Source organism: Rhinoderma darwinii, chromosome 2 (genome assembly GCF_050947455.1).
Source record: "Rhinoderma darwinii isolate aRhiDar2 chromosome 2, aRhiDar2.hap1, whole genome shotgun sequence".
NCBI lineage: Eukaryota > Metazoa > Chordata > Amphibia > Anura > Rhinodermatidae > Rhinoderma > Rhinoderma darwinii.
In genome coordinates, this window is record NC_134688.1 from 159,307,617 (window position 1) to 159,331,616 (window position 24,000).

Sequence of the window (24,000 nt, forward strand, 5' to 3'; positions counted from 1 at the left end):
AAGAAGCATGATGACTGGGTGCAGCTGCTCCCTTGGGCGTAGTTCTCCTACAATAATCAAACCAGTGAATCTACTAGGAATACACCGTTCTGCATTGTCTATGGCACAAATACCTGCTGCTGACTCCACGTTTAGAGACTTTTTGCAGATCTGGCAGCAGACACGATCCTCCATCCTAATGGCAGTGGACCGCATGAAACGGAAGGCTGACACAAAGAGAAGAGAGCCTCCTCGGTTTCTTCCTGGCACTAAGGTCTGGCTGTTGTCCAGGAATATCCGACTGAGGGTGCCATCATGTAACTTTGCCCCCAGGTTCCTCGGACCATTCAAGGTCCTGCAGCAGATCAACCCTGTCGCCTACAAGCTTCGGCTGCCTCCTACCCTCACGATTCCCAACTCCTTCCATGTCTCCCTCCTGAAACCAGTGATCCTGAAATCGCTATTCCAAGACTCTCAGCCCTGCGGTTGCCTCCAGCGCCCCTTCAGACTTCTTTGAGGTCTAGGAGATTTTGGACACCAAGAGAGTGAGAGGAAAGACCTTTTATTTGGTGGATTGGAGGGGGTTTGGAGCTGAAGAGAGGCCCTGGAAGCCAGAGGAGAACCACAATGCCCCTACCCTTCTGAAGAAGTTTCTCTCTCGCTCTGTTCCCAAAAAGAGGGGGTGTAAGAGGCGGGATACTGTAATGTCCGTGACTGCGGGCTGTCAGGTCCAACCTCCCCGACAGCCGCAGCCACGTGTCGGCAAGCGCTGGCCCCAGCACCTCCTCAGGAGACGCCAGCGCTCGCGTCCACGCACCTCAGCCGGATCCCGTAGGGTGTTGATGAACTTTGACCCGTGAGTACCCTGGACTATAAGAGGGGTCCAGCCCCCTAGTTCTATGCCTGAGCGTTGTTGTGTTCCCTAGTTTGTCTATGTGATAGCCTCCTAGTGTTTTTCCTGTTCCAGTCCCTGTACCTATACCGGTTTCCAGTTCCTGTTCCTAGCAATCCATACCTTCCTGGTCTAGCACTGTGCTGTGCCAAAGTCGTGCCCTGCTGTATCCACGTTTGACCTGATTCACCTCGCCTGAGCTCCGCCTGCTACTTAGTCCCAGCCGAGCCTGCCCTGCTGCTCTCTGAGCTGCCATAGGTACCTATAGAACTATAGACCCTCACCTTCTCCCTGTTGGCCAGCTGCCTTACCGCCAAGGCGGTACAGCCAAGTGGGTCCACAGACCCTTCGTGACAGTACGCTCAGGCCATGGACCCCGCTGGTCGATTCAAGACTATGACGACGTCACAGGAGATGCGAGCGGATATGCTGGACCTCCAGTCTCAAAAGGACCAACTCCTCCAGGCATTGAACATTCTTGCATGTCGGCAGGAGGCACAAGCTGCCGTTCCTCCTACTACACCGCCTGGCAATGTGGATTCTCAGACTACACCTCTTGGCAGTTTTGACCCATGTGTTTGTTTGCCACTTCCTTATCGCTATGATGGAGAAGCAAGTACCTGTCGTGGTTTTCTTAATCAATGCCAGATCCATTTCAGCCTGTATGCTAGGACATTTTCATCTGATGGTGCCAGTGTCGCTTTTGTCATTTCTCTCCTCACCAGTAAGGCTCTTGCATGGGCAAACCCTATCTGGGAGAGACAAGGACCAGAGACCCACGACTTCCCTGCCTTCCTCTGGACTTTTCTAATGGTGTTTGAGGAGCCTGGACGGGTCTCATCTGCAGCGGCCTCTTTGATTAACCTGCGCCAAGGAGACACCGCCAAGGCGGTAAGGCGCAGTGGGTCCACAAACCCTTCGTGACATACATACATATACATACACTACCGTTCAAAAGTTTGGCGTCACCCAAACAATTTTGTGTTTTCCATGAAAACTCACACTTATATTTATCAAATGAGTTGCAAAATGACTAGAAAATATAGTCAAGACATTGACAAGGTTAGAAATAATGATTTTTATTTGAAATAATAATTGCAGACCTTTGGCATTCTAGCTGTTAATTTGCTGAAATAAATCGGGAGAAATTTCAGCCCATGCTTCCAGAAGCCCCTCCCACAAGTTGGATTGGCTTGATGGGCACTTCTTGCGTACCATACGGTCAAGCTGCTCCCACAACAGCTCTATGGAGTTGAGATCTGGTGACTGCGCTGGTCACTCCATTACAGATAGAATACCAGCTGCCTGCTTCTTCCCTAAATAGTTCTTGCATAATTTGGAGGTGTGCTTTGGGTCATTGTCCTGTTGTAGGATGAAATTGGCTCCAATCAAGCGCTGTCCACAGGGTATGGAATGGCGTTGCAAAATGGAGTGATAGCCTTCCTTATTCAAAATCCCTTTTACCTTGTACAAATCTCCCACTTTACCAGCACCAAAGCAACCCCAGACCATCACCTTACCTCCACCATGCTTGACAGATGGCGTCAGGCACTCTTCCAGCATCTTTTCAGTTCTTGTGTGTGATCCAAGCACCTCAAACTTCGATTCGTCTGTCCATAACACTTTTTTCCAATCTTCCTCTGTCCAATGTCTGTGTGCTTTTGCCCATATTAATCTTTTCCTTTTATTAGCCAGTCTCAGATATGGCTTTTTCTTTGCCACTCTGCCCTGAAGGCCAGCATCCCGGAGTCGCCTCTTCACTGTAGATGTTGACACTGGCGTTTTGCGGGTACTATTTAATGAAGCTGCCAGTGGAGGACCTGTGAGGCGTGTATTTCTCAAACTAGAGACTCTAATGTACTTGTCTTGTTGCTCAGGTGTGCAGCGGGGCCTCCCACTTCTCTTTCTACTCTGGTTAGAGCCTGTTTGTGCTGTCCTCCGAAGGGAGTAGTACACACCGTTGTAGGAAATCTTCAGTTTCTTAGAAATGATGGCTATTCCATGCGAGAAATTGCCAAGAACAAGAATAGACTGTCGAGTTTCACATGAAAGCTCTCTTTTTCTAGCCATTTTGGGAGTTTAATCGAACCCAAAAATGTATTGTTCCAGATTCTCAACTAACTCAAAGGAAGGTCAGTTTTATAGCTCCTCTAAACAGCAAAACTCTCTACAGCGGTGCTAACATAATTGCACAAGGGTTTTCAAGTGATTTCTAATCATCCATTAGCCTTCTAACACAGTTAGCAAACACAATGTACCATTAGAACACTGGAGTGATGGTTGCTGGAAATGGGCCTCTATACACCTATGTAGATATTGCATTAAAAACCAGGACGTTTGCAGCTAGAATAGTCATTTAGCACATTAACAATGTATAGAGTGTATTTCTGATTAATTTTATGTTATCTTCATTGAAAAAAAAATTATTTTTTTTCAAAAATAAGATAAATGACTCTAAACTTTTGAACGGTAGTGTACATACATGCATATGTACATACACAAACATACATATACACATGCATATATACATACACACATCTATACATACATACGTTTTTCTAAATATGCAAATGAGGCTATACTAGACAAGTGGGTGTCAACACCAGCAATTTTCCTGAGGTGGAGCTACCTCAGCCTCTGACGCTGTCCTATCAGCATGAAGCTGCTTCACACAGTGTAAGTGTCTAAAGCTGGAGGGAAGGGGATCACTTCAAACAGCCATATCTCCGGCTGTGGACAACCTAGAATAGTGCTTCTGGTGGCATATGAAAGATGAGGTTCTAATCTTTCATATGGCACCAGTTGAAAACACAGTCAGGAATGGAAGCTGTATACTACATGATCACACTGTGTTGCTGGGTAGGGAAGGGGGAGAAACTGCATGCTGATTGGACAGCATCATACAGAAAACATTACATGCCCAGAGTGAAAAGAAAGAGTCACCTCCTATTTGGCTATTATGGCCAAATTAGCATATTTAGAAAAATGCTCATAACTTTGCAAATAATAAAAGTTTTTGAAAACAAAATCACACTGTAGTTATCAGCATCATAGCGCCTATAAGATTAGTTAGGAGATAGGGAATTAATAAACTAGTGACAGATCCTCTTTAAACTCTGTGTTGTTTCCCTCCTCTGTTCTGAGTGATGTCTAATCAGGAGATAGCTAGAGATTTAATTTAAAGAAGAGGGGCAGGCAGCATTCAGTACGGAGAGCCTGGAGCACATAAAACATTAAAGCGCTTGCGATCGCAGCGCTAAAGACATTAAAACATTGATTTATCGGTTATGCTGCACTCTCCACCCTGTATTTAGGGCTGTCAGCAGTATTGAGGGCTCAAAACTGCTGACTAATTTCCTTTAAGTTCTGTAAGTTGCAAGTGGGGCCTCCATAGATCGAACTTATTTTTCCAGCACATCCCCCAGATTGAGATTGGGGAATTTGGAGGCCAAGTCAATATTTTAAACTCTCATGTTTTCAAACCATTCCTGAACAATTTTTGCAGTGACAGGATTCATAATCCTACAGAAAGAGGCTACTGCCATTAGGAAATACCGTTGCCACAAGGAGGTGTAGTTGTTACTTTGACACGTAACACCTACCTAAAACTTGTTGCAGACCTTCGACATGAATGCCAGGACCCAAGAATTCACAGCAAATCATTACATAGAGTATCATACTGCCTCCGCTGGCTTGCCTTTTTTCCATAGTGCATCCTGGTGCCATCTCTTCCCCAGGTAAGTGGCACACACACCGCAGCCCATATGATGTAAAAGAAAACATGACTTATCAGACCAGGCTACGTTTTTCCATTGTCTTATGGTCCAGTTCTGATTCTAAGTGCCCATTGTAAACACTTACGTTGTTGGACAGGGGTCAGCATGGGCACTCTGACCGATCTGCGGCTATAAAGCCCTAAACACAGCAAGCTGTGATGCACTGTATATTCAGACATCTTTCTTAGCCAGCATTTTCAGCACTTTGTTCTACAGTAACTGAGCTTGGACAAGATGATTCCCACGCGAATCAATGAGCCTTGGACGCCCATGAATTTGTCACTACACAGATTGTTCTTCCTTGGACCACTTTTGGTAGGTACTAATCACTGCACATTGAGAAGACCCCACAATGCCTGCCATTTTAAGCTTGCTCTGAACCAGTCGTCCAGTCATTACAATTTGGCTCTTGTCAAAGTCGCACAGATACTTACACTTGCCCATTTTTCCTGCTTCCAACACATCAACTTCAAAAACTGACTGTTTGCTTGCTGCCTAATATATCCCAACCCTTGAAAGGTGACACTAACGAGCTAATCAATGTTATTCACTTCACTGGTTCTAATGTTATGGCTGAATGGTGTATATATACACATGGTTATTGGGAGTCGCTTAACATGCTGTAAAAAAAAGTTCTTGGGGGCAGCAGCATATGACAAAGTGGGTGACTTGAATGGTTGTTGCTCACTTTATTTGTGCCTATCCTCGGATAGCATTCTGTGGAGACCTTGAGTTCCATCGAACCCCAGATGGAATCTGCTTCTGTAACACTACTGATGTATAATTGCAGGAACCCATAATGTACTCTGATAAACCTTTAGTGACCATGTTCTCTGTGGATGTACCTTTTTCTTCATCTCAGTCCTTAAGTCAACTATTTTGAAGTAAAAAGCAAGAATTCTGAGCTACACTTCTTGAACCTGGGTTTTTAATGAGAATGAAAGGCAGATGGAGGGTTCACAATAGAAAATTAATCCTCAAAAATAACTTTATTAAAGGTTCAAAGGGGCATTTAAAAAGAAAAAAAACTACACTAAACAGTCATAATTGGGCAGGTGTGTAGAAAAAAAAAACAAACCCAAAAGGTGCAGACTCTTCTTGTAAGTTTCCTTCTCAAGTAATTACTAACACATCCAGATGCCAAGACCTCTAAACAGTCCGTCTGAACCGAAGACATAAAGGGAAAACTAACAGCATTTATTTTCGGCACAAAAAGCATATTGTTCACCAACAAAAGGAAAAAAAAAAATTAAGTCCGTGTAGGGTCTTCTTTGGAAATGAAAAGGTCACTAGCTCTGGTGAGCAGCTGCAATGTGTGTTAATGAAGCCTTCAATGTGCAGAAACAAAGCTCTGTATTAGGCTACAAAGCAATTGTACTTCTCCACACAACTCTGCCCATTGACTTCTGCTTTGGCTATGCAAAAAGGGGTAATTAATCAGCGCTCTTAAATCCTTTTGTTTCTAATATACACCTCACATCACCATAAATCAGAGGAATGAAACAAAACACCTAAAAAGCACCTGCTATACAGCTACAGCACAATACATATATATATATATATTTATTTATTTGGGTCATCATCCTATACACTGTAGTCTGGTTTTAAAAAATATAACATGTGGATAATATTTATAAGCAAAGAGCATAGGTAAGTAATGGTGTGCCTTTGTCATGTAATGCTGTGTAATGCTAATCGTGCTATTTGATACCACAAGAATTAGTTCAGCCGAAGGAAATTCGAAGAACAGTCTTGCACTACACTAAGGTTAATAGTCAACATTCTTCACTGTGAACCAGTGCCCATCAGGTTAGAGAGATAGTAACTTACTCTCTCTCTGATACAGATAGCCCGGTTATACCATACCTGGGAGAACCAACAGCAGCATGGTTATAAACTAGAACATGAAATGAAAGTGATGTCAAATTTACACAGGTTGCACTATCCATGTAACTCAAATATTTTAAAGGGTAACTAAACGTTCAAACAAACTTCTGACATGTCATAGTGGCATGTCAGAAGGTTTGATTGGTGGGGGTCCAAGCACTGAGACCCCCACCAATCGCTAAAGCGAAGTGGCAGAAGCGCTTGTGTGAGCGCTGAGTCGCTTAGTTAGTTTGGCTTTTTCGGGAAATCGATGTAGCGGTGTACAGGCTCAATAGAAAGTCTATGGTAAGAGTTGGAAAATTATTTTTCCCTCTTAAATGGGGTAATTCGCACCCGTCTAATAATGGTTTTTGCCTTCTCCTATATCAACACAATAGGATTATAGGTTGGACTTGATGAACAAGTGTATTTTTCAACCATATCAACATTACAACATAAATACAATATTCACTAACACCCAGGGTGATTAGCTGAACATTAATAAATACAAATCTAAAACAAATGTATTTTGTAATTTTACTTCCATTTTCAACCCCATGCTCAAGCTCACAGTAGCAGAAAATTATGTTCAGTAAAGTTCTGTTTACACGTATATGGTGTGTGACGTGTGCGGCGAACATATTGACACATGTGCAACTGTATTCTATACAGTTGTGTTTGTCATCCAACGACTCCTATTGTAAAAGCATGTATACCCGGTGGTATACGTTTTGTAGCAGGATCCCTTTGTATTGAAAAGCACAGTCAAATACAGTAGAAGAATAAGGCCCCATGCACACGAACGTAAAAACGCCCGTAATCACGGGCCGTAATTACGGGCCCATAGACTTCTATTGGCCACCGATACCTCCCCGTATGCTTACGGGAAGGTGCCCGGGCCGTTAAAAAATATAGAACATGTCCTATTTTAGGCCGTAATTACGGCACGGGCAGGCCCATAGAAGTCTATGGGGCTCCCGTAATTACGGGCGACTACGTGTGTGCATCCGTAATTACGGGAGCGTTGCTAGGCTACGTCAGTAAATAGTCACTGTCCAGGGTGCTGAAAGAGTTAAACGATCGGCCGTAACTCTTTCAGCACCCTGGACAGAAACTACCGATCACAATATAGATCAACCTGTAAAAAAAAAAAAAAAATAAGACATTCATACTTACCCAGAACTCCCTGCTTCTTCCTCCAGTCCGGCCTCCCGGAATGACGTTTCAGCCCATGTGACCGCTGCAGCCAATCACAGGCTGCAGCAGTCACATGGACTGCAGCGTCATCCAGGGAGGTCGGGCTGGATGTCAAGAGACGGACGCGTTACCAAGGCATCGGCCGGGTAAGTATGAATTTCTTTTACTTTTACCTCGGAAAGGGCTGCCCCTTCTCTCTACCCTGCACGGATAGAGAGAAGGGGCTGCCGATTAGTGCAGTGCAATTTTGCAGCGAAAATGTGCCCGTAAATAGGGGTGGAATACTGGTGACACCGGACCCGTATGTACGGGCACGGGTCCGTAAATACTGGTGCAATACGGGTCGAATACGTGTGACCAAGGACCCGTATTTACGCCAGTATTTACCGGAGGAAAAAATACGTTCGTGTGCATGAGGCCTAATACAGTAGCAGCAGAGTGGATGAGATCTGAACAAATCTCATCCACAGGCTGTGTAAAGGTTAGGCGGAAAAACGCTTAGAAATTGACCTGTTTTTTAATCCGCAGCATGTCAATTGTATTTGCGTAAATCGCTGCATTTTTGTTGCGGGTTTACTCCATTGAATTCAATGGGAGGTAAAACCCGCAAAAAAATAGCAAATGTTGCGATTTTTGAGGCGGAAAAGCTGCAAATCCGCCGCATAAATCGCAACTAAGCAAAAAAAAAATATTATTTTTCCGTGCAGTTTTCAGCAGCGGACATGCTGGCGGAAAACCTGCACCACAATTTGGTTCTGCTTTTCAGACTGAATTCACTGCGGCGCCCGGGGCGGATTCGCGGTGTGCTTTTACACAGCGTATCCGCCCTGTGTGAACTTACCCGAATTATAAATATGATGTTCTAAATGTCTTATTTAATCCAGCATGTAGAAAAACGGTTTAAATTTTGGACTAGCAACAAATAATTTAATGAACTAAATTTATTTAGGCCCCACGCACAAGACCATGTTCAGTCCGTGATATATGGACCGCATGTCGGCAGCATTTCCCGGACCGAACACAGTTTAGCGAGCCGGGCTCCTAGCATCATAGTTATGTATGACGATGTTAGTCACTGCCTCACCGCGGCAATACTGTCCCGTACTGAAAACATGTTTCAGTGCGGGACAGTATTCCCACGGGGAGGCAGGGACACCTAGCATCATAAATAACTATGATGCTAGGAGCCCGGCTCCCTGAACGGTGTTCTGTCCGGAAAATGCGGCCGACATGCGGTCCATATACCACGGACCGAACATTGTCGTGTGCACGAGGCATTCGATTTATACGAGCAATATGTGAGCAAGTCGTTTTTATGAAGAGAGGTAATGATAATAATATTGCTAATTGATAACTGTATTTATAATCCTTAACCTCTTCAGGACACAGCCTGTTTTGGCCTTGTGGACGCAACCCATTTTTTCAAATCTGATATGTCTCACTTTATGTGGTAATATCTTGGGAATGCTTTTACCTATCCAAGCGATTCGGAGACTATTTTCTCGTGACATATTGTACTTTATGTTAGTGGAAAAATTTGGTCAACAAATTTAGTATTCATTTGTGAAAAACACCAAAATTGTGGGAAAATTTGCAAAAACTAGTATTTTTCTCAATTTAAATGTATTGGCTTGTAAAACAGATAGTAATACTACACAAAATAGTTAATAATTAACTTTTCCCATATGTCTACTTTATGTTGGCATCGTTTTTTTGAACACCCTTTTATTTTTCTAGGACTTTACAAGGCTTAGAACTTCAGCAGCATTTTCTCACATTTTCAAGAAAATTTCCAAAACCTATTTTTTTGTGGACCAGTTCACTTCTGAAGTGGCTTTAAGGGATTTCTATATTAGAAACCCCCATAGGTCACCGAATTTTAAAAACTGCACCCCTCAAAGTTTTAAAACAGAATTTAGTAGGTTTCTTAACCCTTTTTGTGTTTCACAGGAATTAAAGCAAAGTGGAGGTGAAATGTATAAATTTTTTCTATTTTAGAAAATCCAATATTTTTCTGTAACGCTAAAGGTTTTACCAGAGAAACGCAACTCAATCTTTATTGCCCAGATTCTGCAGCTTTTAGAACTATCCCACATCTGTGCTTATGGACTGAAACAACGGCCTCAGAAGCAAAGGATCACCTAGTGGATTTTGGGGCCTCCATTTTATTAAAATATATTTTCGGCACCATGGTGGGTTTGAAGAAGTCTTGTGGTGCCAAAACAGTGGAAACACCAAAAAAACAACACAATTTAGCAAACTACACCCCTCAATTTATAGAAGGGTATAGTGAGCATTTTGACAGCACAGGTTTTTTGCTGAACTTCGTGGAATTAGACTGTGAAAATTAAAATTTTAATAATTTCCAATAAAATGTAGAAATTATAAAATTTACAAAGCATAAAGAAAAAACACCCCAATATTTGAAAACCAATTTCTCCTGATTACGGCAATACCCCATATGTGGTAATAAACGGCTGTTTGGACACACGGCAGGGCTCAGAAGGTAAGGAGTGTCATTTGGCTTTTGGAGCTCAACTCTGCTGGATTATTTTTCAGGTGCCATGTCTCATTTGCAAAGCCCGAGGGACCAAAACAGTGGAAACCCTCCAAAAATGACCTCATTTGGGAAACTACAGCCCCAAAAGAATTTATCTACGGGTATAGTCGGCATTGTGATCCTACAGGTTTTCTGCGGAATTCAGTGGAGTTAGGCTACGAAAACGTCTATTACATATTCTTTTTTTTTTTATGGCGTTCACCGTGCACTATAAATGACATATTTAATTTATTCTGCAGGTCGATGCAATTACAGCGATACGATATGTATCTAGTTTTTTTTTATGTTTTACAGTTTGCACGATAAAATCCCGATTTAAAAAAAAATGATCTGGTTTTTGTGTCGCCATATTCTCAAAGCCATAACTATTTTTCCATCAAGAAAGCGGTGTGAGAGCTTGCTTTTTGCGGAACAAGCTGCCGTTTTTATTGGTCTATTTTTGGGTACATGTGACTTTTTGATCCCTATTTAAGTTTTTTTTGGAGCTGAAGTGACAAAAAAAATAGCGATTCTGGTACTGTTTTTTTACGATGTTCACGGTGTGGGATAAATAACATCTTTATAGTTCAGGCCGTTACGGACGCGGCGATACCAATTATGCATAGTTTATTTTTTCTAATAATAAAGTACTTTGTAAGGGGAAAAGGGCGGTTATTTTTATTACTTGTAACTTTGACTTTTTTATTTTTGTAAATTTTTTTTTATTAACGATCCAACTGTTGGATCGTTGTTATAATACGCTACAATGCTTATGTAATGCAGGATATTATACTTGTCAGTTTCACACTGACAGGCAGTGTATTAGGTCCTGCATCTGGCAAGACCTAATCGCCTTCCGTAGATGGCAGACCCGGCGGCCTTTCTTAGGCCTCTGGTTGCCCTAGCAACCATCGGCACCCCAAAATTGAGTCGCAGGTGACAATGTTGTTGTAAATCCTTAAATGCATCGAACGCTATTGACTGCCGCATTTAATGGGTTAATCGGTGTCTTCCCCCCAGTACTAAGGTTGCTAGTAGCAGCCAGTACTGAGAGATGCCAGGTTGCGGGGAATGCTTGTGCGCTCCGCCAGGAGCACACGTAGATTAACAGGCTGCAGGCACAAAGACCAGCGCTGCAGCTTGTTAATATAAGTGGGCTGGTCGGGAAGGGGTTAATAAATTGATGGCACTGCATAAATTATATAACCCCAGCAAAAGATGTGTTGAAGTAAACAGATATATAGTAGTGCCTCTAATTTCGCTTACTTTTCCCTCCCCTTTAACCCCTTAGTGACTAAGCCTGTTTTGGCATTAAGGACCAGAACATTTTTTTCAAATCTGACATGTATCACTTAAAGAGGCTCTGTCACCAGATTTTGCAACCCCTATCTCGTATTGCAGCAGATCGGCGCTGCAATGTAGATAAGAGTAACGTTTTTGTTTTTTTAAAACGAGCATTTTTGGCCAAGTTATGACCATTTTTATATTTATGCAAATGAGGCTTTCTAAAGTACAACTGGGCGTGTATTGTGTATGTACATCTGGGCGTTTTTACTTCTTTTACTAGCTGGGCGTTGTGAATAGAAGTTTATGATGCTGACGAATCAGCATCATCCACTTCTCTTCGTTACCACCCAGATTCTGGCAGTGCACAGACACACAGCGTGTTCTCGAGAGATCACGCTGTGACGTCACTCACTTCCTGCCCCAGGTCCTGCATCGTGTCGGACGAGTGAGGACACATCGGCACCAGAGGCTACATTTGATTCTGCAGCAGCATCGGCGTTTGCAGGTAAGTCGATGTAGCTACTTACCTGCAAACGCTAATGCTGCTGCAGAATCAACTGTAGCCTCTGGTGCCGATGTGTCCTCGCTCGTCCGACACGATGCAGGACCTGGGGCAGGAAGTGAGTGACGTCACAGCGTGATCTCTCGAGAACACGCTGTGTGTCTGTGCACTGCCAGAAGCTGGGTGGTAACGAAGAGAAGTGGATGATGCTGATTCGTCAGCATCATAAACTTCTATTCACAACGCCCAGCTAGTAAAAAAAGGAATAACGCCCAGATGTACATACACAATACACGCCCAGTTGTACTTTAGAAAGCCTCATTTGCATAAATATAAAAATGGTCATAACTTGGCCAAAAATGCTCGTTTTAAAAAAACAAAAACGTTACTCTTATCTACATTGCAGCGCCGATCTGCTGCAATACGAGATAGGGGTTGCAAAATCTGGTGACAGAGCCTCTTTAAAGTGGTAATAACTTTGAAATGCTCTTATTTTCCCATGCGATTCTGAGATTGTTTTCTCGTGACACATTGGACTTTAAGTTAGTGGTAAAAAGTGGTCGACACATTCAGTATTTATGAAAAACACCCACATTTTGAGAAAAATTTAAAAAATTAGCATTTTTATTAATTTAAATGTGTCTGCTTGTAAGACATAGTAATACCACACAAAATAGCTACTATTTCACATTTCCCATATGTCTACTTTATGTTGCCATTGTTTTTTTAACGTCCTTTTATTTTTCTAGGACGTTACAAGGCTTAGAACTTTAGAAAAAAATGTCTCACATTTCCAAGAAAATTTCAAATGCCTTATTTTAGGGACCAGTTCTGTTCTGAACTGGTTTTGAGGGCCTTATATACTATAAACCCCCTATGAAACCACACCATTTTAAAAACTGAACCCCTAAAAGTATTCAAAACAGCATTTAGAAAGTTTAACCCTTTAGGCATTTCACAAGAATTAAAGAAATATAAAGGTGAAATTTACAAACGTCATTTTTTTTTGCAGAAAATCAGTTTTGATAATTTTTTTTCTGTAACAGAAGGTTTTACCAGTGAAACGCAACTCAATATTTATTGCCCAGATTCTGCAGTGTTTAGAAATATCCCACATTTGGCCCTATCGTGCTACTGGACGGAAACACAGGCCTCAAAAGCAAAGGAGCACCTAGTGGATAATGGGGCCTTATTTTTATAAGAATATATTTTAGGCACCATGTCCGGTTTGAAGAGGTCTTGTGGTGCCAAATTAATTTTTACACTTTAGCTGAACTTTTTGCTAACTTTTTTCTGTCCCACTAGGGGACTTGAAGACCAGCACCTCTCATCTTTATTCTAATACATTGCACTAGACACGTAATGCAATGCATTAGAGCTATCAGCTATTCACTAACAGCAAGCCTATTAGGCTCCGCCTCTGGGCGGGCCTAATAGGCTTCCGTACGTGGCAGACCAGGAAGCCACTGTTGGCCACCGGCTCCCATAGCAACGATCGGCATCCGTGGAAACCACTAAGATTCCGCGATCGCTTTTGATCGCGGCACCGAAGGTGTTTATGGCAGGGAGCGGAGCCAGCCCCATTCCCTGCCGTTACAGCAGGATGTCAACTGTAACATATAGCTGACATACTTCGGCTGATAGCGCAGGCTCAGTTTCTGAGCTCGCCGCCATCTTTCATCTGCGGCCGGAAGCCTTGTCAGCGTGTCTTTTGACATGGTGACAGAAAAGCACAATGACGTAACTGTACTTCATGGTGCCTTAAAGCAGTGCAAACCATGATGTACAGTTGCGTCAATGTGCGTTAAGGGGTTACGCAGGTATGCATAAGTATCAATCACATTGAACAGGATACCTTTTCTAGGTATACACACAGAGAATAGTGTCATACAAGCCATAGGGAATGTTTCTACAAAACTTTACATCAATCTGATGAGCTCCCCCTGCTTTATGCTGTCTGCAGATAAAGCAACAACATCAATGAGAGAATCTACTTTTACGTTAGACCATCCCATGGGGCCCGGCCTTTAGTTGTGCATGGCCATGCTACCATTGTAAATTGCATGAACGTCTTGCATCAAAGTTGCCGTTGACTGCACAGCTTAAAACATCAATAGAGTTAAATTGGGACTTGTGGAAGCCATGTAACTGCTGACAACTATGTACCATATACTTCTATTGTAGTGCAACTCTAGCTGAGCAAGGTCAAGCCACTCAAATTTTCTGAATGTAGCATTACGTTATCCGGGTTTCACCACTTCCCTGCACTCGAGATTGTATGGCCAGTTATGTAAAAATGATCTTATGAGAATATGGCTTTAAGTGAAAATTCTGTCTTTATAAACCAGAGGAAGCCATTTTGTAGACTAAACCAATGTTCAGGAGAAAGAAGGCCCGAAGTTTGTGTGACATCAGTGTTTTTCATGGCTATTCATAAGATAGTGCTTTACATGAATATTCGCCAAGACAACATACTGGATGCCCCCTTCCTTAACAGGCAAAAACTGAAATGACAAGTCTTACATGTCACAATGAAAACATACCTGTGGTATAATGGACATCCTCTTCCGCAAATCATGTAGGCCTAAGCTTGATGTCAAAAGTTTATCAATCCAAATTTTTCCTTCAGGTTCAGCAAGACGGAATAGAGCAGAAATGAGGGAACTCTTTCCAGCTCCAGTTCTTCCAACTATTCCAACCTGTAGGCAGATAGGATCATTAGCCAAAGAACGTAATACCCCATTATCCTAGACCCAATAGTGAAAAAAGGGGGTCAAAAAAAACCAAAACAACTCTATACTCACAATTCTATAAACCCACATGTATAGGTATTAGACATCTTGAGTGACATGGACGCAATTTACATTGGGTGTCCAGTGATCATGCATTAATACATAGTACGGTTGAAAAAATACATATGTCCATCAAGTTCAACCAAGGGATGGGAAAAATACGTTTGTATCACGCAGAATGTATATTATCACAAATATGCAATAATTACCCACAGCCACCAATTTACAGCAGTTATACCACAGCCCTATTTTCTTTTTAACCATCACTAAAAAAAAGTTTCCCTATCTGAATAATCATTTATGTGCAGAAGCTTTGTAAAAGGAAGGGAAATACATCTAAAATGTAAATAGAGTCTTTGTTCTTGGTGCTATAGCGACATCTGGTACACATTGTACACCTACTTGAAATCTCTATGCATGAGAAAATTAGAGGATTATTTTTTTAGGTAAACATTATTACCCTATAGCTGAATTTGAAAATAAAATGTAAACAAAATTTATTATTCCTGGCTTCTGCACCTTTTTTCCCTTTATAAGACCTACAAAATTTGTTCCAAATACCTATATGACAGTGGTTCTAGCTTATGTAAAAATGAGGAACAGAACGGATTACATGTAGTGCTTTACATTTCAATTACTTAAGGTATCTAAAATCTGGAAGCTTGTAGAGATTTAATAAAAACCTTCACTTTTTTTTTTTTTTTTTTAATTCCAAAGGTTGATAATCAGTCCTGGTCATCTGATGATCACACAGGTGCCACTTTAGGCTGTGTGCTCACATGTCGCAGCCAATTTGCAATTTTTGCTAAATCGCGGAAAAACCTCAAAACATTTTTCGCGATTTTACGAACATCATGCCAAAAAACGCGAATTGACCATGACGCGTGTAACAAACTATGCATCTATGTAAAAAATAAAACCTCGCATTCAATGAATGCAAGTAGGGATCTTAAGAACTGATGAACTGATACACAAAATATATTACATCCTATGCATTGTATAACGAAATGTTAAACGTTTTATTTGCTGAAAATAGATAACCCCTGTAACTAATAAACAGCATTTCAGCTAAAATTCAGTCACCAAATCACATATATTGGGACTGCAGCAGAAGAAACGGCAGTTTTTTTTTTACATGCACTTAATGTGCGGTCGCAAATACCAGCTGGGATACCTTCATAGAGATTAATGAAGGCATCCAGTTACTAAAGGGTATTATTAAGCATGTAGGGAGCATGTCACCATAGTTGAGAAAAGGAAGATGTGAAAAACAAGAGATTGACAGAGAAGACATCCAATTCCATGTCAGAAAAAATATGAAACTGATAATATTCAGTTAGAAATACCTTTTCCTTTGGCCGGATTAGAGCAGTTAAATGTCTTAGAACCAGTGGTCCATCTAGGCTGTATGAAAAGTTGACATTTTCAAAGGCTATCATGCCCTTACTAGGCCACTCTGGCGGTGGGCGCTTTTTAGACTCCCATTCGGCTTCTTTTTCAAGTTGAGTGTACTCCATGACTCTCTCCACAGAAATCATCTAGAAATAAATAAATCTATCAACTGACTTGTTTCTTTAAATATTCTTATAGTTGAATTAATTAATCCGATAACAACCACAACAAGGACAATAAAGAAACTAAAAGGGAAATTAACTACAGCACACCATTTTGTAATAATAAAGACAAAGGGAACATTATTTCCCAAGGGACATCCTCACTAAACACAAAGAGGTGTGAGAGTCAGTGGAAATAATGAGAAAGACAGAAGACCATGTGTTTACTCACTGCCAACTGTACAGACAGCGATTAATATTCGGATTCAAATGGCAACAAATGAAAAACATTCAACAAAAGTATGATAAAAAATACTGTTCATCATTGAGGATTCATACATAAAGATCTGAATGACCTCTCAAGACGTAGTCGTTTTGCGTGCAGTCATCGAATCAGAATGATATATACCTACTGGGTGACTACCTATTGGACATTACTTAATGTAAAAAGGCCCTTAGTCCATAATTTCTTTACTTTCAGGAAATCATACCAGAATATGGAGGCTATTCACTACTATAGTCATAACAGAAACTTCAGGCAGTATCCTTGGCGAAAGTTGACCAAAATGAAAAAAATAAAAAAATAAATCAGTTACAATGTGGTATGGTGTAACATTAGTCGGACCCCAAACCATCAATGTCTTGTGATCTAGCCTATTGATCGCTTATAAAACATTATTGAATATTATAAAAAGTATTAAAATATGTGATCACTTGGAGCTTCATTCTGGAGATAGGTGTGGGTCTCAGAGCTGAAACCCACATACATCCGGGAGCGGATTATAATGAGGGCAATCTGGGCAAGTGACCAGGGCCGAGGCTCAAAGGAGGCCCAGTTTGTCCTGGTTCTCCTGTACCGGCTGTTAAAATTACAGCTGGTTCAGAGAACCCGGGCGAAGCAGGACCTCTCAGCCAATTGTATCCGCGTCCTTAGGACACGGATACAATTGCTTACATTAGTGCTGGCGAGACAGGGACCTATCCGTTCCCTTCCTCCCATTTTGCGCTTTATTAACGACGCAGCACCATCTACAGGGGGCAGTGTGACTGGCGCTATCTACAGGGGGCAGTGTGACAGGCGCTATCTACAGGGGGCATCGTGACTGGCAGTATCAGGGGCGCAGTGTGTGATACGATTATATTTAGGGGCATAGTGTGCGGGCACCATGAGAATTTTATCTTCGTTTATAGGTGTGGAAATGTTGGAAAAGTGAGGAGCCGAAGACAGCTGAGCGGCAAACGCTGCAGAAATGGGCCATGGCCGGGAGAAGTAATCATAGAAGTCTGGACTGGACGGAGTTGAAAAGAGAAAAATAATCGGAGACGTCACCCGAGAGTCACTCAATGTAAATGTTTATCCTCCCTGTGACTGATCAGTACTGTAGTCACTGTATGATCTGCAGCGAGATGACGGATGGCAGCATTCTTTTTTGTGAAACAGCAACTCCCAGCATCTCCTTACCATTGTTCAGGCTATACTGGGAGCGGACGTTTTATGTCGTACAAACTTAAATGGCGGGGGTTAAAGTGAATTTGCAAATGATCTCTGTACGGAGCTGTATTTGTGCTGGTGTTGTATATATGTAGTGAGCTTGGTTCTGGTGCTGTATTTATGTAGTGAGCTTTGTTCTGGTGCTGTATAGATGTATTGTGCTTTGTTCAGGTGCTGTATATATGTACTGAGCTTGGTTCTGGTGCTGTATACATGTACTGAGAATGGTTCTGGGGCTGTATATTTATGTACAGAGCTTGATTCTGTGGCTGTATAAATTTACCTTATCTGAAGATAAAATTAGACGTTAAATCTACTTTTACCTTAAGATAAGGTAAATATATACATGCAGTAAAAACTAAACCCCAAAAAACCGCAATTTTTTACAATTCACCCATTATATGGTACCTTAAATGGTGCCAATAAAAACTACAGCTCCTCCTGCGAAAAATAATCCTTCACACTCCACTCCATTGACATTAAAAAAAAAAAAAAAAGTTATGGCTCTAGTAAGGCGGCGAGAGAAAATGAAACACAAATACAAAAATGGCTTGGACTTTAAGGGGTTAAACCCTTCAGGCCTGAGCCTGTTTTGGCCTTCAGGACGAAGACGATTTTTCAACTCTGACATGTGTCACTTTATGTGGTAATAACTCTGGAATGCTTTTACCTATCCAAGTGATTCTGAGATTTTTTTTCTCGTGACATATTGTACTTTATGTTAGTGAAAAACTTTGGTCGATAAATTCAATATTTATTTGTAAAAAACACCAAGATTTGGAGAAAATTTGCATTTTTCTAAATTTAAATGTATCTACTTGTAAAACCGATATTAATACCACACAAAATAGTTACTACTTTACATTTCCCATATGTCTACTTTAGGTTTGCATCGTTTTTTGAACATACTTATATTTTTCTAGGACGTTACAAGACTTAAAAATATGAGAAATCGCCGCTAAAGTTCTAAGAAAATTTCAAAAGCCGATTTTTTCATGGACCAGTTCAGTTCTGAAGTGGCTTTGAGGGCCTTATATATTAGAAAGTCCCCATAAATCACCCCATTTTGAAAACTGCACCCCTCAAAGTATTCAAAACCGCATTCAAAAAGTGTTTTAACCCTTTAGGCGTTTCACAGGAATTAAAGCAAAGTATAGGTGAAATTTACAAATGTCATTTTTTTTTGCCAAAATTCATTTGTAATAAAAAAAAATTTATACCACACAAAGTTTTACCCGAGAAATGTAACTCATTATTTATTGCCCAGATTCTGCAGTTTTTAGAAATATCCCACATGTGATCCTAGTGCGCTAATTTACTGAAATACAGGCCTCATAATCAAAGGAAAACCTGGTGGATTTTGGGGCCTCCTTTTTTTTAGAATATATTTTAGGTACCATGTCAGGTTTGACGAGGTCTTGTGGGGCCAAAACAATAAAGACCCCCAAAAGTGGCCTCATTTTGGAAACTACACCCCTCAGGGAATATATCTAGGGGTATAGTTAGCATTTTCAACCCACATTTCTTTTGGTAAATTTATTTGAATTAGTATGTGAAGATGAAAATCTACTTTTTTTCTGAAAAAACTTTGAAAAAATAAAAAAATTCGAAGAATAAAAGAGAAAAAATACCCCAACATATGTAAAGCAATTTCTCACGATTATAGCAATACCCCATATGTGGTAATAAACTGCTGTTTGGACCCACAGCAGGACTCCTAAGAGAAGGAGCACCATTTGGATTTTGAAATTCTGATTTTGCTGGAACAGTTTTCAGTGCCGTGTCGCGTTTGCAATGCACTGGAGGGAACAAAATAGTGGAAACTCCCGAAAAGTGACCCCATTTTGGAAACTACACTCATCAAGGAATTTTTCTAGGTGTAAAGATAGCATTTTGACCCCACAGTTGTTTTGCTGAATTCATTGGAATTATTCTGTAAAGGTAAAAATTAACTTTTTTTCTGAAAAAAGGTAGCCATTTTTAACTTTTACAAGGAATAAAAGGAGAAAAAGCACCCCAACATTTGTAAAACAATTTCTCCCGATTACGGAAATATGCCATATGTGGTAATAAACTGCTGTTTGGACCCACAACAGGGCAAAGAAGGAAAGGAGCGCTATTTGGCTTTTGGAGCTCAAATTTAGCTGAAATGGTTTTTGGGTGCCATGTCGCATTTGAAAGCCCCTGACAGGCCAAAACAGTGGAAACCCCCCAAAGTGACCCACATTTTGGAAATAACACCACTTAAAGAATCTATCTAGGGGTATAGTGAGCATTTAGACCCACAAGTCTTTTTTCAGGATTTATTAGAATTAGGCCATGAAAATTAATATCAACATTTCTTCCACTAAAATGTTGAATATTTTCAATTTCAAAGGATAAAGGAGAAAAAAGCCGCCAACATTTGTAAAGCAATTTCTCCCGAGTACGGCAATATCCCACATGTGGTCATAAATGTTTTTTCATTATAAAGTAATTAACCCTTTCCGGACTGAACCATTTTTTTATTTTCCTTTTTAGTTTTTCCCTCTCCGCTTTCCAAGAGCCATAATTTTTTATGTTTCCGTCACTAGAGTGGTGTGAGGGCTTATTTATTGAGGGACGAGCGGTCGTTTTTATTGGTACCATTTTTTGGTACATACAACTTTTTGAGCACTTTTTATTACATTTTTTGGTAGAGCCAAGGTGACCAAAATACAGCGATTTTGGCGTTTTAAATTCTTTATTTTTCATGGGAGACGCTCCATACATCACCCCCCACACTACGACATGCTATGTCGTGGTGCGCGAAGGGGTTAATGTGCAGCGGATGGTGCAGAGTGAAAATTAAAATTTTCCACTGATATGCCATTTTAGTAAACTACATGTTATGCCAAGTTTGTGCCACTGAAGACAAATACCTCATAAAATATTAACCGGGTTCTCCTGGGTATGGCGATGCCATATCAGTGAACGTAGACTGCTGTTTGGGCACGCTGTAGGGCTCAGAAGGGAGGGAGCGGAATTTGATGCGCAGATTTAGCATGTTAGTTCTGTTTGGCGTTTTACTGGTATTTCAGTTTATAATGTGGGGGCATATGTAATCTGCGCGGAGAACATCAGGGCATAATAAGAGGGTATAATAATGGGGTAAATAAATAAAAATCCACCGATGTGTGGCCGGTGTTGCACTGATAAATGGCACCCAATCTTATCTGCTTTTGGAACACTGCACATTTTGCATCGCCATATTCTTAGAGCCAGAACGGTTTTATTTTTTCTCCACCGGAGCGGTGTGAGGGCTTATTCTTTGCGGGACAATCTGTAGTTTTCATTGGTACCATTTTGGGTTACCAAAAATTATTTTGATCACTTTTTATTCAATTTTTTGGCAAGCAAGGTGATCAAAAACCATCAATTCTGACAACATTTTTTATTCTTTTTTTTTATGGCATTCACCCTGGGCTATAAATGCCAATTTCACTTTATTCTGCGGGTCGATACGATTACTGCGATACCAGATGTATATAATTTTTTTTATGTTTTGCAGCGTTTGTGCAATAAAATCACTTATTTATAAAATAAATAATTTTTTGTGTCCCCATATTCTGAGAGCGATAACTTTTTTATTTTTCAATTAAAAAAAGCTGTGTAAGGGCTTGTTTTTTGCGGGACGGGTTGTAGTTTGTATTGGTACCATTTTGGCGTACATACGACTTTTTGATCACTTTTTATTGTATATTTTGGGAGTGGTGGTGACAAAAAAATTGTGATTCTGGCATTGTTTTTCTTTTTTTTTTTCTTTGCGGTGTTCACCGTGCGGGAAAAATATTCGTTTTATAGTTGGGGTCGTTACGAACGTGGTGATACCAAATATGTGTACGGGTCAATTTTTTCCCTATAATAAAATACTTATTATAGGAAATAAAAGCATTGTTTATGTCACTTCTAACTTTTATTTTTACACTTTTTAAAAACATTTTTTATTAGCTTTTTTTTTTAAAACTTTTTTTACTTGTCCCACTAGGGGACATTTAGACTTGCAGCTCTGATCGCTGCTAGAACACATTACACTACCTGCGTAGTGTAATGTGTTCTGTCATTGTAACGTGACAGTCACACTGACAGAAAGCCTCGGAAGATCGGCTGGAGGCTGCTTCTCCGAGGCTTCCATACATGGCAACCCGGAGGTCATTGTCTGGCCTCTGGTTGCCGTGATAAGGATCGCCAGCCTCCACAAATGCATGTGGGGGGCTGCCAATCTGCTCTAAACCTCTTCAATGTGGTGATCGCAATCGACCACCGCATCGACAGGCCGCTGATCGGCAATGGGGAGAGCAGGGCAGACACCCTGCACAGTTAACGGCCTCTGCGGCAGTTAACTGTTAAAGCGCGGACGTAACTGCACACACAGGTGCACGAAGTTACTGCTCACCTGGGCGTTCATGTATGCCAAGGTGCGGGAAGGGGTTAAACAAACTGGTTCTTTATATTTACGCACAGCAGATGGTTTTTTTCCGGAAACTACTAACAATTTAAAGAGGCTTTGTCACCAGATTCTCAAACCCCTATCTCCTATTGCATGTGATCGGCGCTGCAATGTAGATAACAGTAACGTTTTGTTTTTTTAAAAAGTTCTGAATTCAATGAAATGCTCAGCCCTTAGTCAGTCTTCTACTGCTTGTCTGTATGTTCATTACCCTGCACATAAACCAATCACGTTCTCCGAATATTCACAGAGCAACCAATCTGAAAGTTTACAGTGCTTGGGAATAAGTGACTGGGGCAGAAGAGGATGGAGGCGCAGCCTTATATTGTGGATCGAGCGGGTTCCCCAGCAGCATTTAAAAAAAAACAGGATCCTGACCTGTCCACAGAGTTTAAGGCAACACAGAGTATTTCAGGAGCCGCGTTCTGCTCCCGTAGGTAAACGGGGTAGCAGCACTGCGAAGACCGCACGGAGAATTCACCGGCGGTCAGGATAGAACGTAGCAGCTAGATGAGGGGAACACACCCAGCTGCTAAGTGAGACACAGCAGGGCGCGCTTCCAACACAACCGTGCTGTTAGCTATACAGCTGACGGCTGTCAGCCGTGCAGTAGGATCTTGTGCGGGGTGGTGACTTGCCAATCATGTGAAGGTGTTATTGAGGACAGGAGTGGAGGAGAGGTAACAGACTGAGAGCTACGTAATGGTAAGAGCAGAGTTCACAGCAGCACAGAATATTTCAGGAGAGGAGCTTGCAGAAGTTGAGGAGTGTATGATGCTGACGGGTCACTTATTGGTCAGCGTCATACACATAAACACGCCCAGTTAAAAACACAATACACGCCCAGTTGGAAATAACGAAAAAAAAACGCCCAGTTGTCCATTTCAAAGCTCATTTGCATATATATATAAAATAGCTCATAACTTGGATAAAAATGAACATTTAAAAAAAAAAACTTTGCTGTTATCTACATTGCAGCGCTGATCACATGCAATAGGGATTTGAGAATCTGGTGACAGAGCCTCTTTAAAGCTGCTGACCTCTTTTGGGTCCCAGTATTCTGCTTTTTCTCTTCCGTATGGCTTATTCTGCGTTTACAGCAAATTTACAACCGTGCCAGATCTGTGGCTGCCTAAACAGAAATCTGCAAATATATACGGTACAGCACCTTCAGGGTTCGGGGAAGGGGGGCCCAGACTTTGTGAACTGCCGGGGCCCATGGTATAGATCACACATTTATGGCATAACCTGTGGATGTGCCATAAATGTCTAATGTGGGATTAACCCTTTAACTGAAAACTGTAAAATATTATTAAACCAGAAGTTCCAGGATTCACATTTCCACTTTTATTTAGTAGTTTTCTGTATCTCTAAATAAAACATGCAGCAGACATCAAATCCAAAGCAAACAGATCTATCCAGAAGCACATTACCATACAGGTTTAGAATATTCATATGTGTAACATTTTAAACATACATGATTAAGAAGCTGCAAACGGATAAAAGAAAATGAAAGAAAAAAAATAAATAAATAAAAAAGTTACCAGATTTTCCACTTCTGCACTTTGCCTTACTCCCCACTGGAAAGATCCCATGATTGTAATGGCATAAGACAGCGCCAAACCAACCTGTCCGGCATCAAGAGCTGTAGCAAAAT

At 41.1% G+C, this 24,000-nt stretch overlaps 1 protein-coding gene across 2 annotated transcripts in view; it reads right to left on the bottom strand.

Moving 5' to 3' along the window:
• Window positions 1-24,000, bottom strand: part of ABCC4 (ATP binding cassette subfamily C member 4 (PEL blood group)) — a 300,550-nt gene that overhangs the window by 70,606 nt on the left and 205,944 nt on the right. For both annotated transcript variants that reach the window (XM_075852387.1, XM_075852388.1), the window contains exons 24-26: window positions 23,888-23,988; window positions 16,177-16,368; window positions 14,582-14,737 (exon numbers count right to left, since the gene is read on the bottom strand). In XM_075852387.1, the coding sequence (XP_075708502.1) occupies window positions 14,582-14,737; window positions 16,177-16,368; window positions 23,888-23,988 (449 nt within the window). The remainder of the gene's footprint in view (window positions 1-14,581; window positions 14,738-16,176; window positions 16,369-23,887; window positions 23,989-24,000) is intronic.